Consider the following 15,235-nt stretch of genomic DNA (forward strand, 5'->3'; position numbering starts at 1 on the left):
TTATCAGACAACTGTCAGTGTGTGGGATAGGCTTCCTTTGGAGAAATTCCTTCCAGAGAATCCGTGCTAATTCATATTCAGTCTCACGTAGCCACACTAAATGCTTAAGGGGGATCCCACCTCCCTTTGCAGTGTGTCTGTATGAAAAGGGAGGGACTAAAAGTAAAAATGCATTTTTGTCCTTTGCAGGTACACATCAACTAGAGCCTTCCTAGCCACTTTAAATGAAATGAATGACTATGCTGGACAGCACGAGGTCATCTCAGAGAACATGACCTCTCTTATCACTGGGGAGTTAACACGCTATGTGCAGGAGCTGAAACAAGAGAGGAAATCGGTAATTGATCCTTTTTTTATTTATTATTCACATCTAATTGCTGTTTGAGACAGATAATTAGCGGTAGTGGAGTTCAGTGTTAAGCAAAATTTATTTGTAGATGATAAACATGAGCTTTGCTGGTGAACCAAGCACTGAAGAAGTGGGTTATGTGCCCGGGCCAAGTCACTGAACCATTGGAATCGAATGTTATAAAATGAGACAGCAATGCCTTGAGGAGAATCCCTGCTAAATAAGGTCAGAGGCCCATCTGTGCTTAAGGCTCAGTTAGCCAAAAGCTTGCTCAGGGAAGAGTCCAGTAGCACTGTGTAAAGCCTGAAATAATATAGTAGGAACTGTACTACTGAGTCTGATTGAAAGAATTATTTGGATTTTGGTTCATATTTTCCTACTTCTCAGGCAGATCTGGTCAACAGGGCATTGTAAAAAATTGCTCTAATGAGAAATATGGGATCTGTCTTGTTTGATGAGGGGTGGGGAATCTGGTTTTCAACCTGTTGTCCTTCAAGACTGGTAGAATTAGCAGCTTTATGTTAGTGCTCTATTTTAACTAGTACTTTAGGAACTTATTTGCCTGCTACAGTGAATGTTCAAAGCTGATTAACTTGCACATCACCAGCTCTGAAAGGCAGATAGTTGAGATGTGATTTCCTTCCTTACCTTGAACTCTTTTATCCCCTGGATATGTGGGCATAAAAGAGTGATTCTAAGCATTTTTGTTACAAGTACTCATAGCATAGGTATACAATGACTAAGCAAAGTGCAAAGGGAGTATCAGGGCATTATATTTAATTTCCAAACTGTTGGTCTATTCTAGAAAGTGCAAAAATACTCCTGCAGAACTTCTGCATTTATAAATAGTCCCACTAAACATTAAGCATGTGTTGAAGTGTTGTGCAGGACCAGAGCCCTGGAAATCACCATCTTTGCCTAAGTATAGTATTAGGATGATAAGTCTGTCAGCAGAGGAAAAGAATATATAGACATACTTTTAATTTGCAGAATGGTGTGTAATCTTTCAGGGATGTAATATTTTGGCAGCAGCAAGGGAGGATGTTTCACATATAGCTGTGATGAGAATGTTTTCTCAGCCACTCTGTGACCTTGTATTCAGCATGGAGCTGTACAATAAGCAAAGCAAAAAAACCAGCATTCTAGTGTGGCATTTTCCTGTCAGTTCTAATGTTTTGTACCTAATTCTTCAATTATGTGGGCACATAAATTGATTGGAATATCTATTAGACATTTTGAGTATAATGAAAGAGGACTTGCAATATTTCTTGTGAAGAATTTGAGCGGTAACTGTTGCTTTTTTGTTTTGTTTGTAAACTTTTGTAGTAAGTATGGCTCATATAAGTAATGGGTGAATGACAAGAAAATTATTTTAATATTGGTTGAGTGATAACAACGTGGGAACAGCAAAACCCAACTGATGGTGTATTTACCTGCTGTTGCTGATAATTATTGGCCTTTAACAGAAAACAGTTGTCAGTCGTGGCTGTTTTGTTCTTGCAACATGAATAGAAGCTGTTTGGATTAGGAATCCTTGTCTGATTCCTGTAGATTATCATTTATGAGCAAATAGTGTTGAAAAGGAAACTGCTCCCGCCCTCAGGCATTTTTCATACATGGCCTCTCACTTTATTCTGTAAAAGCATCAATCATGCTGGGATCTGCAGGAGGGGAAGGTGGTTGTTGTGTAAATATCACAGAGGGCGGCTGCTTTGGCAGAACCTTTTATGATATCAATTGATGAATGACTTGGTATTTCCAGAAATTTTGCTGGCAAGAATTCTCGTGCTCCAGTGCTTGTTCTGCCATCAGCTGTTGTGCTAGAGGTTCATAGAATCATTTGGATCAGCCCACTCCTGGGGCTAGGACCATATGCAGGAATTGGGAGACCCACATTCTTGTCCACTGAGTCTTGTATAATTTGGATGAAGTCATTCAAGTGTCCAAATGCCTGTAAAATGGTACAAATTTCCAGTGATTTCCGTATGACTGAGATAGATAAGCACCCTTGCTCTTTTTGTTGTAATTTCCCACCTGGAAGATGGAAATGATAGAGATGTCAGAATTATAAATGTGTGAAATATGAACTCAAGTTCAGCAGAAAGTGGTCAGGCAAATTGCAGACTGGTTTGGGTTGGAAGGAACCTTAAAAATTGTCTTGTTCCAACCCCCTGCCATGGGCAGGGACACCTTCCGCTAGCCCAGGTTGCTCCAAGCCCCGTCCAACCTGGCCTTGGACACTTCCAGGGATGGGGCAGCTACAGCTTCTCTGGGCAACCTGTACCAGAGCCTCACCCCCCTCACAGGGAAGAATTTTTTCCTAATATCTATAAATATATCTGATTTTAGAGCTTCTGTTTCCAAAGGAAACCCTTTTGAAGCACAACATTTGATGGAGTCATGGGAGATGAGGGTGGAAGGTGATCTTTAAACACACAGGGGCTGGTGCCTGCCTGCACTGCCCTGTTTTCATGCTCATTTAGCTCTGTTGATTCAAGTGGAATCACACCAGCAGATGATCAGGGTCACACAATAATAAATCACACTTCTTGGGTTTTCCTTGACAAGTACAAGCCCCTGGCCTGTAAGCAGCACAGAACCTGCTACTGTATCAAGCCTTACATTGGTTTTATGCTGGATAAAATTCATTTGGCATGCAAATGCTGTGAAAGGTGCATTTGATGGCTGCCTATTCATGTCTTTTCCATACAGGGTAGTTGCTAGTGGTGAAAATAAGGGAAGAAGCAGCTAATCAAAACCAGACAGGACAGTCTGCAGGTTGGACACTGCAAGTTCACAGTGGTTTGGTGCTGTTCTTCAAAAGACATACCTCCTCTTTTTTCTGGTCTGGTTTGGAGCTTTGGAGAGTTCTGGGTTATCTTTATGTTTTTACAGATCATGCACTTTGTTGCATGACGGCTTTTGATCATCAGAAAACAGTAAGAAAAATCAAGCAAAGACTCTTTTTGTGAAATTCTAATTTCTTTAGCAATAAAAGTCAATCAATGCATTACACTATATCATATTATGCATTCCCCTTCCATAGGGTAGCTCTCATTGGTGTTGTCACTGTTCCAGGTGAGTTGTTTTGCCCTCACAGTCACTGAAGTCAGGCACACAACCCCCATGTGTGTGTGAGAATGGGAGAGGGAGAAATCCTTATGCTGTTTCAGTTCTTCCCAGCTGCCTAGTGAAGTGAAACTCTTTGTAGTGCAGTTCCTCACTCCAGCTTCTTGTATTCTCTTGATCTTGCTGTGTCCATGCTCTCACGTGAGTAATTCTCACACTCAGCCAGGGTCCTGCTGCTTAAAAGCTCAAATTTCAGTTCTGTGTCATGTGTGGAGATTATACCCCATCAATCTTCCTTTTGAGGTTGCTGAGGGCAAATGCCTCTGACTGAATTCTCCTTTGCTGTTGGAAGACCTTTATCAGCAAACCACACAAATGAGGTGGGAATCATCTCAGAGTGGTTCATAGAAAGAACGTACTTCTGCAGTCATTCTTCATGCCACCCCAATTTCACCAAAACCTTATTTTTGGGGGTAGCTCTGGAAGGTGCCAAGTTTGAGCTGGAGGCACTGCAGTATCACAGAATTGGGTCTTAATCTTGTTCATCTGCAACAAAAGAAAAGGTGGTGAGCTCAGTAATGTCAAAGAGGAGTGTTTGGACTTTATTTCCCAAGCATTTCCAGGTTAGAAATACACTCAGCTCTTCTCCCACCAGTTGGGTCTTTTGCTGTGTGTGATATTTGCTCACAAGCACACCAGTTATTCTCCATATGAGACAAAGATTAGCAGCATATTGATTCTTTAGATGAGGCAACCTGCTTCTCCACATGCTGGGCCTGCCAAGGTGTACTCAACATACTTTGTTCTATTAAAAAAAAAATAAAAATCTAGACACTGGGGGTTTTTCTACCCTCTTTTTGGGTGACACCTAAAAGGACTTGTGAGCAAGCATGTGGCCCAAGCATTGGGAATTTGTTTGTTGGCTTTCTTTTTTTCCTTAGTGCTTCACAGGAGATAACTTGGTTTATATATTCTCTCAACTGTTGTTGAGGAAACCCCTCAATGCTTCAGTTTGGATAGAAATCCAAGAATTATTTCCTCGGGCAATTCTGATTTTAGATCTGTGGTCACAAACTAGGTCTGACTCAGGGCCTCCTGGCAGCTGCTGCTCTCTGTAGCCATTGCTCATGTCAGCCTTGCTAAAAATGTATTTGGGAGTCATGAACTATCCCTCTTATTACTACTGCTGCTCTCACCTCTACCTCCACCTCCCCTTGGGGCTGGGCTGGCTCCGTACAATCGAGCATGAAAGTCAGATGGAAGCCAAGAGCTTTGCTGCAGACTGAACTGGTGCAGCACGGGGATTCTGTGGTTGGGAGAGAATTTACCTGATGTCAATGCATTCCATTTTGTGTGGGGATAGAAGGGAAGCAGGGAATGAATGCATCCTTATGGGTACCATGGGGGCAAAACCTGCCTGGTTCTTTCTGGTGGAGCGTGTTCACCCTCCCCGTGTCCGTTCAGATGGGGGGTGCATGTCAGAGAACTTTGTTTCTTGTAGGCCCTCAGGTGTTGATGAAAAGTAAATAATTGGAGGAATTCTGTCACGTTCGTTCACCCTGAATAGTGCCCTGTTCTGCAAATAGTGCTGTGGTTTTCCACGGGATTTCTCCCAGCCTGGTGCACCCTGCAGGATGGCAGCACAGAGCCCTGTCAAGGGCACAATGGGTTTTTCCCTGTTGCATTTGGGATGTGCCTCAAGGTCTGCGTGTGCTGGGAGCACAGCTGTGGTTTGTGCTGCAGAGGTACAAGGAGAGACAATGCTGCCCCCCAGAAATGACAAATTAAGGACCAAGTGGGGGTGGGAAGAGGAAAAGAGAGACAGTGAAAGGAAGTGATTTGCCAAATTTCAAATTTCAGGTGGATGTGATTTAAGCTGAGCTTTACCTACTTCTTGTTCTGGGACCAACCCACTTCCAGCTCACTGCCCCATGAAGGGAGTTAGAAGTCTTAGTTTAAATATAAGGGTATTTATGTGAGACTTTGTTGTGCTCAGTAAATGCACTGCACAACACTTGTACTCTACATATTCCTCCTCTTTCTTGCAAGGTATTTCAGCTGTATTCCATTAAGTTTAATTGTGCCAGCAGAGTGTTAGGTAGTAGCTAGGAAAAAAAAAAGAAAGAATGCAGAAAATTGTTTAGGAAAGATCATAATAAATTCTGTATATTACTATGGAGTGACTTTTGTTTTCCACCAAACTGTGGCACAAATGTCACGAAACTCTGTTAAATATTGGTATGTATCATGTAATTGTGCTCTGAAGGGTTGGTCTGTGATGGAAAAAACAACTGCTTATTACAAGAGTTTCCAAAACGTTTTTGTGTGGGAAACTAATACTAATATTCCATCCAGCCAAAAGGTATAATGTGAACTTTGGATTTAGTGAGGTCAAAGTTGAGACCACTGAACTTAATATCGTGATCTTCCAAATTTTAAATGGGTACATTGAACTATGAAGTGATAGTTCAAATAAATAAATTGGCTTCTGTTTACCACATGAAGGATTCAGATTGGGAAATAAAACATGTTTGCTAACAAATGTAGTTCCATTTTCTGTGAATTAGCCTGAATATTGCACTGTGGATCCAGAGCCTGTTAGAGGGACAAGATGAGATGCTATTTCCTGCTCAGTGCATGACTGTGAGATGCCTGAGGGTGAGGGAGGCTGAGCATGGCCATGGATGTGCTTTACTTCCCTTTGTGCTCTGTCTGTGCAGCCACAGAGATTGGCCTAAAATGAAAGAGCAACAATAAAGCCACAGGATCAGTGCACATGTTAACTGGGGAGAAGGGTGTTCACCCAAGGCCTGAGGCACGAGATATGTGTGGGCAGGTTCAGCTGGCATTTTAGTTAACATTCACTGTTTCATGTATCTGAGGCAGGTCTTGATACTCGTTTGTAGGTGTACATGTACATGAAGGTGATATGGAAATAGCTGAAAGGGTGCAGCTATTTAAAGAAATTATAAGTATTTCTTTGCCTCTTGAGGCATTAACTTGTACATCTAGTTTTAGCGTGTGGGAGTGTCACAGACCATTTCTATGGAGGGACGTGTTGAAATTGTGGATCAGTGGAAGAGAAGCTTTGTGACAAAACTGGGAATGAGAAGAGGTGGAACCTAGAGTAGCATGTTCCTTTATTCTCACTGAAGGATTTAAAAACACAAACATCTCTTTTCATACCAGTTTTTAATAGTAATGTTGGACCTCCCTTTGAAAAGCCCAAGTTTTGCTCTTGTAGAGCACTTTGGCACAGCTGGGCTTTTGAGGGCAAGATGTATCCCACTCCAATCCATCCCTGGGGGCTTGTGATCTCCAAACAACCCGTCACACCTGTGTGCTCACTGAATCCAGGCCTTCTGGCCCTGCTGCTGTGAAGGCAGATGGTTCAGCAGGACCTCTCAAATTGTTGGCCAGTGTAGCAGAGTGCTCCCAAGGATCCCTGTAGCTTTGCTCCCACAGAGCTGTCCTGGAGACTGCAGGAGTGCAGTGCTGCTCTGCTCAGAGTTACAGTTCCCAACATAAGGACTTGATCTGTCATATGTAGCATGACATGACAGGTTACCAAAATATTACTACCACAGTGTCTTCGAGGTTTATGCTGATCACCACAGAGTCACAGAATGGTTTGGGTTGGAAGGGACCTTAAAGATCATCTCATTCTAGCCCCCTTGCCATGGACAGGGACACGATCCACAGGTTGCTCCAATCCCCATCCATTATTCTGTTGATCAGATTCTGTTGATCATCACTCCTGATAGGCAGGAGCAGCTACTTCTGCTTGTCCTGTGCAGCTGATCTTTGTCTGAAGCCTGAGAAACTTTGGTGTTAGTGGTTCCTAACTGGAATTCATTTGGAATGCACCGCTTTAGGTGGAGACACTTCAGGCAAATTAACATCAACCTTGAACAGATATTTGTATAACCTGTTCCAGGCTTGACTGAGTTGGTGGGTACATGTTGAGAACAATGTTCCTATGGAAGGTTGCAAAGGAGAACAGGGTTATGCCCTGATATTAAGAAGTAACACTGATGAACCTGTGTAAAATAGTCATGACTTTCATGTCAACTTTCACACGACTGTCTTATGCTGCTCTTACTACAGCTCAGAGTGATAAGACCTCAAGAACATGTTGCTATTCCTGGGAACAAAGATTTCTTCCGAGGAGACTGTTTCCTGTCTTTGCAACCAGGGAAGGAAAAAAAATATTTTGACAAGGCTTTTTGCAAATGTTGCTGCGAAAATTGAGGGAAAAGTAATGTTCTCTTATTTCCGTCTCTGGTGTACTTTAATCACTAGTCATTATTTTGGGAATCATTTGTAACAAAAACGAAGATAAGAATTTGAATTGGAGGATGAAGTACTGTATTTATATTGACTGTCAGTTTGAGCTGGGAGTGTTGGTAACAGAAGTCAAAGGTAACTGGTTTTTCAGTGGATTATATTATCTAGTGTGTAAACAGAAAAGAGAATGAAGCAGCCTCGTCATATATGTATTTTTTGAAAATTCTTGAGTAGTATTTTGTCAAAGGAACTATACACCATGCATATAAATTAACTTATTAAGATTATTTTTTTCTGATTATTTATAATATAAACAGACTGTAGATGTACAAATCTTAAGTTTAACCATGTAATTAACTCCTGTCTATTTAAGAACACAAGGCTGTCTTGTTACAGCCTTTCTTAAAATGTTTCACATGATCAGGTTAGGCACAGCCTAAGCAGCCCTGTTGGCATGCTTGATAATCTACATGTTTCAGGCACTTCTTTCATTTAAAGCTGCCCAGGAATTCCTCAGCAAAATTACTGGACTGTGTCCTCCTTTGTAAGATGCTTTTAACTGTAGCTTTTCTCCTGCTCCACTCAAAAGGTCAGAAAGAAGATAAGATGCATCTTCTAACAAGCTTTTGTTGTCTGCTTGAGCTGTGGGGCTGTGTAAACCCTCGTGCATACCAAGGAAGTTGTGCAAAAATATCCTGCTGCTCCTAATTGTCGTGGTGTTGGCAGGAACAGGCGCTGCATTGTCGGTCCCTCGCTCGCTGCTCCCGGGGTTTTGATCAACACCAGTGAAATCTGAGCCCAACAAAAGTCAATGAGAGGTTTGTCTTTGATTGTGCAGCAGCCAGGATTGGTCCCCAGCTGTTACAGGCACAGGCAGCATCCTAATGAGGAGAGCACAGCGATCCCTGTGGATTTTCAAAGGAAAAAACTCATGCATACTGTGTGTTTTAATGTGCATTTCCTGCTCTTCCTGGAACTCTTCTTCCCTTATTACAGCTGAGTATTCCCTGAGCTCAGAGTTTTTAAAATATACCAAATGCTTTTAAAAAAGTTAAGTTAATCCACAGTGTTCACATAAGTAACTTAATACTCTGACAAAAATATCTCAAGTTTTAATAGGTGAATTTCAGAATTTCGGGAAGAATTTCTTCACTGGAAGTGTTGTCAAGCATTGGAATAGGTTTCCCAGGGAGGTGGTGGAGTCACCATCCCTGGAGGTGTTTAAAGAAAGACTGGCCATGACACTGAGTGCTGTGATGTAGTTGACAGGGTGGAAATCAGTCAAAGGTTGGACTCGATGATCTTGGAGGTCTTTTCCAAACTGATTCTGTGGTTTGGTGAACTCTCATGAGATCACCTAAAAACTGCATTATTGGGTCTTACCCTGTGAGCTGGAATAGATGGAGATGTCCAGTTAAAGCATGGCCATTGTGGATGGTTCAGAGCACCCTGTGACATCCTGACTGAGCTGAGCTCGAACAAAGGGAAAAAGGACAGTCGTGGTCATGTATGGTTTGAGTCTGGGCAGTGCTGCTGAGTTTTGAGCCATTTAGTAGGTCTGATATTTGGGTAAAATATTTTTCAGGGAAATCTTAAAGTTGGCACAGTGCTTGCTTGCCTAAAACTGCAAAGTAGAGATTAAAAGGTGACTTAAGGAGGTTGGGTAATGAACACTAATAAACCCAGACCTTTCACTTTACTGTGTTTTTGACATGTGCTTCGAATGCTGTGGATATGGGTGAAAAATCTGGAGGAAATCATGGTGTGTGAACCACCAGCATCCTGCTGCTGCAAATGTTACTGGCACACTTGAAGTGTGATTCACTAATTCAGTCTTGCTCATAATCTGATTTTTTTTTTTTTTAAATAGAAAGCCTGATTAGGGTGCAGTAGTTTGGGTGTTCATTTAAAACTGCCAAGTATTGTTTAAAAAGCAATTATTGTTTAAAAAACTCATTTAAATTAGAACTTGTAACTTGAAACTTGAGCAAGGAGTAGTTACTTCAAAGTTATTTTTTTTGGGTTTTGGGGATGGGGAGGTGAAGGTAAAGGACATTTGCTGTTTAAGAGGATTGTAAAGGAAATGAGTTTGCAGAAGTTGAAGATAGTGCAGGGTTTGAGGAAACTGGAGACTTCCTGTATGACTTTGAGCAGATCACTTAACCATGCTGCCTCAGTTTCTTACCCATAAAATAGGGGACGTGTGTGAAGAAATATAGATTCTCTTAGTTGCTGTATATAAAAAAATGAATTTTTGGAAGGCAGGAATCATAAAAAAAAATAAATTTGTGAAAGCAGAAGTGCTTTAGCTCTCGTAACAAGGGTATGTATGGGATAACACAACAAGAATTGGGGGTTATAAGTATATTTAGAAAATGGTTGAACTAAAAAAGGCACTATTGCACTGAAATCTCCAAAATGTGAAGCACCTGTATTTATCAGACTGTCACTCAGCATCAGATCCTCTGTTTCACTATTTAATAATCCTCAGCAACGCCCGTGTTACATTTCAGTGCTCCATTTGTGCAAAAGAGCTTCTTAAAAAAAAAAAAAGAAAATGTAGTAAAATCTGAATGAGATGCAGTCATACTACCTGTGCTTCCAGCAGCTTGTAGATTTTATTTTACAGAGAAGGCAAATTTGGAAATAACAGGGATGGCTTCTTAAAATGACATTATTTAACTACAAAGTTTTAAAAATACAAGCTCAGGGCAGTCCTGTTATCTGATAGGCTTTTGTTTCCAAGTTCATCCTTCAGCTCCCTCTCTACGATTGTTTTCTGTTAAGTGAACCTGGCATGTTGTTTTCCTGAGGTTTATGGGTCATTGACAGTATTGGGTTTCACACAGACCAGCTGTTCTCAAATCAGGTCCCTTCCTACACCAGCAAAGTCAGAGCCAGCAAAGCAGGGAGCACAGAGGCAGAGGTTGGTGGAGGCAGGAAAGGCAGCAGAGTCATTTTACTTCCAGCTTCACTGTTAAGACTTTCATGAATTCCATGCTCATTAGCAAAACGTTGAAAAATGTAGTGTTAAATTACAGCTGTTCCTTGGGACTGTTTTTGTTGCTCCTTGGGACTGTTTTCCTAAACTCTAATTACAAAAGCAAGCCTGAAACAAGGAGAGTTTCAAAGCCCCTGGCAGGAAAGATGAAGCATCTGTCACATGCAGAGTTGAAAGGAATTGGGGATCTACAAAAGGAACCGAAATCAACTTGGAGCCTTTCCCCTCTGCCCCAGCACTTTTACAGTGGTGTCTGGGGTTTTTTCACGTCATGATGTGGTGAGGGAGTGTTTGGAGAAGCCTGGCAGGGATCTGAACTGCACCAGGACCACCAGGGTTGGTGGCAGAAGGTCTCTCTGTGGCCATGGCAGAGCCAGGCTGTCGGCTGTTCTCCTTTCCATGGCACATGCTAGGATTAAAAGCATTTCTGACACTGCCTCTCTTGTTTGCTGTGATAATTTTCATGTATCCAGACACATAAAGCTACAGAATGCCCCTGTGTTCAACCTTAGGTGAGCATCCCTCCTTAGCAGCCAGTGTTTGGGACTCCAGGTAACAGCATCCAGAGCACTCAGAGTAGCCAAGGTGTTCTTCTGTTCTCACAAACAAGTTGAATGGTGGTTGATGTGACTTTTAGGGTAATACAAGTTTATTGGACATGGCATGATAGAGAATTGTAATTTTGAGGCTTTTTACTGTCATGTCTGATGGAGCCAGAACAGCAGCTCCTAAATGTCCATCACACACTTTCTCCAGAGGCCTGCCCCTGACACAGGAAAATACCAGTTGCTGCAGTGGAAGATGCAGATTTGTGAGGAAGGGGAGTACCCTGTTCCAGCAGTGAGTTGGGGGCTGCATTAACATTCCTGTCTAGAGCTGGATCATTGGCTGGTACAACAATCCTGAGTGAATTTCTTGTCCTGAGGAAAAGCCAGGCATATGGAAGAACAGGTTGCCCAGAGAAGCTGTAGCTGCCCCATCCCTGGAAGTGATCAAAGCCAGGTTGGATGGGGCTTGGAGCAACCTGGTCTAGTGGAAGGTGTCCCTGCCCATGGCAGGGGGTTGGAACAAGGTGGTCTTTGAGGTGTCTTCCAACCCAAACCATTCTGTGATTCTGTAGAGGGGGTAATATCTAGCACACATTAAATAATTTGATCAAAATCATCATGTAAGATCTAAGAACTGTTATTTAAACCAACTACAGTTAAGAGTCTTATTACAAAAGGCATGCTAGGAGAGAAGTTCCTTGTCATTTGGCTGATATCTAATATTTAAAACTTCTGTCACACCTCAGTGTGTGCACACACCCTCACCCTCAGTGTGATGGAGAGGAGGGTTTCTGGGGGGACCCACAGAACCAATGCCTCTCAAGAGGAATGAGCAGCTGGCCTTGCACACACAGCCAGTAACTATGAAGAAGAGGGTTTTTTTGTTGAGTCTGAATGAAAATCAGGACAAACATCAGTTGTTAGAATGTGCCAATCAAGGGCTTCTTGGTAAATTCCATGTAGAGAGAAATTTTAATTTAGAGCTAGTGTTCAGTCTGTCACCAAAGAGACACTCTTCAGATAAAAGTGCTTCAGATCTCATGATACGGGAAACCAATAATTATGAGATACAGTGAACAATACAAGGTAGAATTGCTAAAGGGATTAATTAGCCTTAGTTGAACTAACCACTATAATTGATGCAAATATCCATCTGCAGCCTGCTGAGACATTAGATAGTCATCATACACCTGCTCAATTCAGCAGCCTTGCAGAACTCAGCTGTCAGAATGATTTCTGGTTGGGGTTTTTTTCCTGAGCGTACTTGACGGTTTGTTCTTTTGTTGTTCAAAAATGTTTTCTTTTTCTCTTTTTCTAAACAGCACTTCCATGATGGCAGAAAGGCACAACAACACATTGAAACTTGCTGGAAACAACTCGAAGCAGTAAGTGGCAACTTCCTCAGATGTGACATTAAGACATTTTTCTGTTGTTTTCATAGAGATGGTTCCAGATATCATATTTGGAAAGAGAAGGGTGTAGGGTTAAAAGATGTGTAAATGGGAATTTTAAAACTCTGCTGACTTAAACAGACATGAAAAAGTCTGTTTTAATAGTACATTTGGCTTTCTGTGGGATCTATATCTATCATGAGTAGTATTTCATTTGATATGACTTGAAAAGTGTGCTAAGCATTGCTGGAACTGCAGAGCCCCTAAGGATCCTGTTTAGATATTCCACTGAAAGCTGAACAGCTTAATAATGTGTGAATAAATTGAACAGGACCATCTCTTGAGTGAGGTGCTGCTTCTCAAAAGTAAATACATTGGAATTGTCGTTCATGTGATGAATGAGAAGTGAGACTGTAAATACAGGAGAGGATAGAGAGAGGGGGCATCAGTGGCCAAAAGTACTTCTTGCACATTTATGAATGTTAGTAACTCCCATGTACATTATAAAAATGAAGGAGTTAAGTTTTGGAAGAATGATTTCTTCTATGAGAACAGAAGATATGCTAACAGGGAAAAATACATATGGAAACTGAATAATGGAACAAAAAAAGTGTCTCTGGTAATTTCATTTTTTGGAGTTCTTTAATATGGAAATGTATTTCAGAGTGAACAAGCGAGTCCCAAAATCTGACAATTGTTACCACAGGTTGGTTTAGGGACAGGTATTGATTTTAGGTAGATTTTGGTGTCTTGTTTCCTTCCTGCAATGAAGGCCTTTGTTTTTCCTTGTCAGAGTAAAAGGCGGTTTGAACGTGACTGCAAAGAGGCTGATCGAGCACAGCAGTATTTTGAGAAAATGGATGCTGACATCAACGTGACAAAAGCAGATGTAGAAAAGGTAAGCTGAGGGTGGAGAAGACTGTTTGTAAACACGGCTGTGATAGGTTTAGTTCCTCAATCCCAAAGGGAGGATAAACCCTCTGAGGCTTAATGCCTTACTTGAGTCAGGCTGTTAATTAAAAACGGGGGGATCTCTGCAGAAACCTTTATTTGCATTAAAATTCTGAACAGAGGCAGTCAGTTTTCTTCAGTAGGTGATATTTGAGTTTAACACAGCTGATATGGCTCTAAAGGAGTTTATGCAAATTCAGTTTTAACTAACACCCTGGATTCTGTGACAGTCAGGCTTGTGAGGGCTCCCTGAGGGCTGCTTGCAGTTTCCACACATTTTTGTTTCCTCTGTGATCCAGGTAGAACTCAACTTCCTGCCCTTTGAGCAGCACTTTGAAGATGTTCTGATGTCATTGGATGTGATGAAGTATTCCCAGAATTGTTCTCATGGTCCTGAGTTTAGAGCAGGACAGCTCTCCATGTGATGCAGAATTCTGGAATCCATTATTGTCACAGATGGCACAAGGCCTTTATTTTCATTTCTCAGTTGCTGTCTGGTTGCAGAGTCATTTGTGGCTTTTTTACATTGATCCCCTTTCAGTGAAGCTTTTGAACTGAGCTTAATTTTAAACATCCAGTCCTGCTCCAGCATGTCTGTCTGGAAATATTTTCTCTTTAATTTGATTCAAAATTGGATGTGTGGAAGGATGCTTAAAGTTTAAAAAGTTTAGAGGACACTTAAAGTGTGAATTTTACTGATCCAAGTCCAGTACCTGTAACTTAAGGAAGCAATGGAGATGGAAGGAAGTGTCTTTAAATTGCTTCTCTTTTTGGAGTTACACGTCTGCTCAGAAGCAGATCAGAAACACCATATTACAATGTGTAAGGATAGTTTTGTCTTCCCTGAGTTTGAGTCAGGTAGGCAGAAAATAGCCAGAACATTTGAAAAAGTTTGTTTCTTAAAAACAAACAAACAAACAAAACAAAACCCAAACAAAAACACAAACAAACAACCCCCTGAAAACAAACAAAACCCAAACAAACAAGAAAAACCTCACAACAACAAAAAAAACCCATAACCAAAGAGAACAGAAAAAGAAAAAGCTGAAGCTTAAAATATACCAAACATCTCGTTGCAGGGACAGGAAAGGAAAGTGAATTATAGGTAAGAAATCTTTTCTAGTCCAAGGTGGTCCTTGTAAAATGTAGGTTTTGCTCCTCCAGAGGTCTGCTTCATTCTACTCTGAGTTGTTTCAGTCCTGTGAAGATATCAAATAGACATTTTCCTTTACATCTGTGGGATCTCAATATCTTTCTAGTATGCTGAGCATCAGGAGACTGCGTGGCAAATAGCATCAAGGATGCTATTAGAAATGAGGGCAGTACATGAAAAACAAGCTCAGAAAATTTCCCCCAAGTGCTATTGCACATCAAAGGACAAAATACCTCTGTGGTCTTGTAATTTGCTTGGCTCTTATTTGTAAATTCACCGTGTAGATTTGATCCTTTGTTGCCTCCTGGATTTGCCAGGGCACTTGACAGATGAATGCATGTACAGATTGTTAAGGATGTAGCACCACATGTGGGTTTTTATAACAGAGGGGGATCATCTCTGCTTTATCTGTATAAAGTGATTTTATGATACTTCTTTCACAGATAAAATTAGGGCTTGCCCTAGATTTTTTCCAAAGCTGAGGCC

The 15,235-nt window shown here is 41.4% G+C and overlaps 1 protein-coding gene across 25 annotated transcripts in view; it reads left to right on the top strand.

Moving 5' to 3' along the window:
- FNBP1 (formin binding protein 1) overlaps positions 1-15,235 on the top strand; it is a 98,208-nt gene that overhangs the window by 37,667 nt on the left and 45,306 nt on the right. For all 25 annotated transcript variants that reach the window (XM_032708123.1, XM_032708118.1, XM_032708119.1 and 22 more), the window contains 3 exons: positions 190-337; positions 12,577-12,639; positions 13,439-13,543. In XM_032708123.1, the coding sequence (XP_032564014.1) occupies positions 190-337; positions 12,577-12,639; positions 13,439-13,543 (316 nt within the window). The remainder of the gene's footprint in view (positions 1-189; positions 338-12,576; positions 12,640-13,438; positions 13,544-15,235) is intronic.

This window comes from Chiroxiphia lanceolata, chromosome 21 (assembly GCF_009829145.1).
Source record: "Chiroxiphia lanceolata isolate bChiLan1 chromosome 21, bChiLan1.pri, whole genome shotgun sequence".
In the NCBI taxonomy this organism is placed as follows: Eukaryota; Metazoa; Chordata; class Aves; order Passeriformes; family Pipridae; genus Chiroxiphia; species Chiroxiphia lanceolata.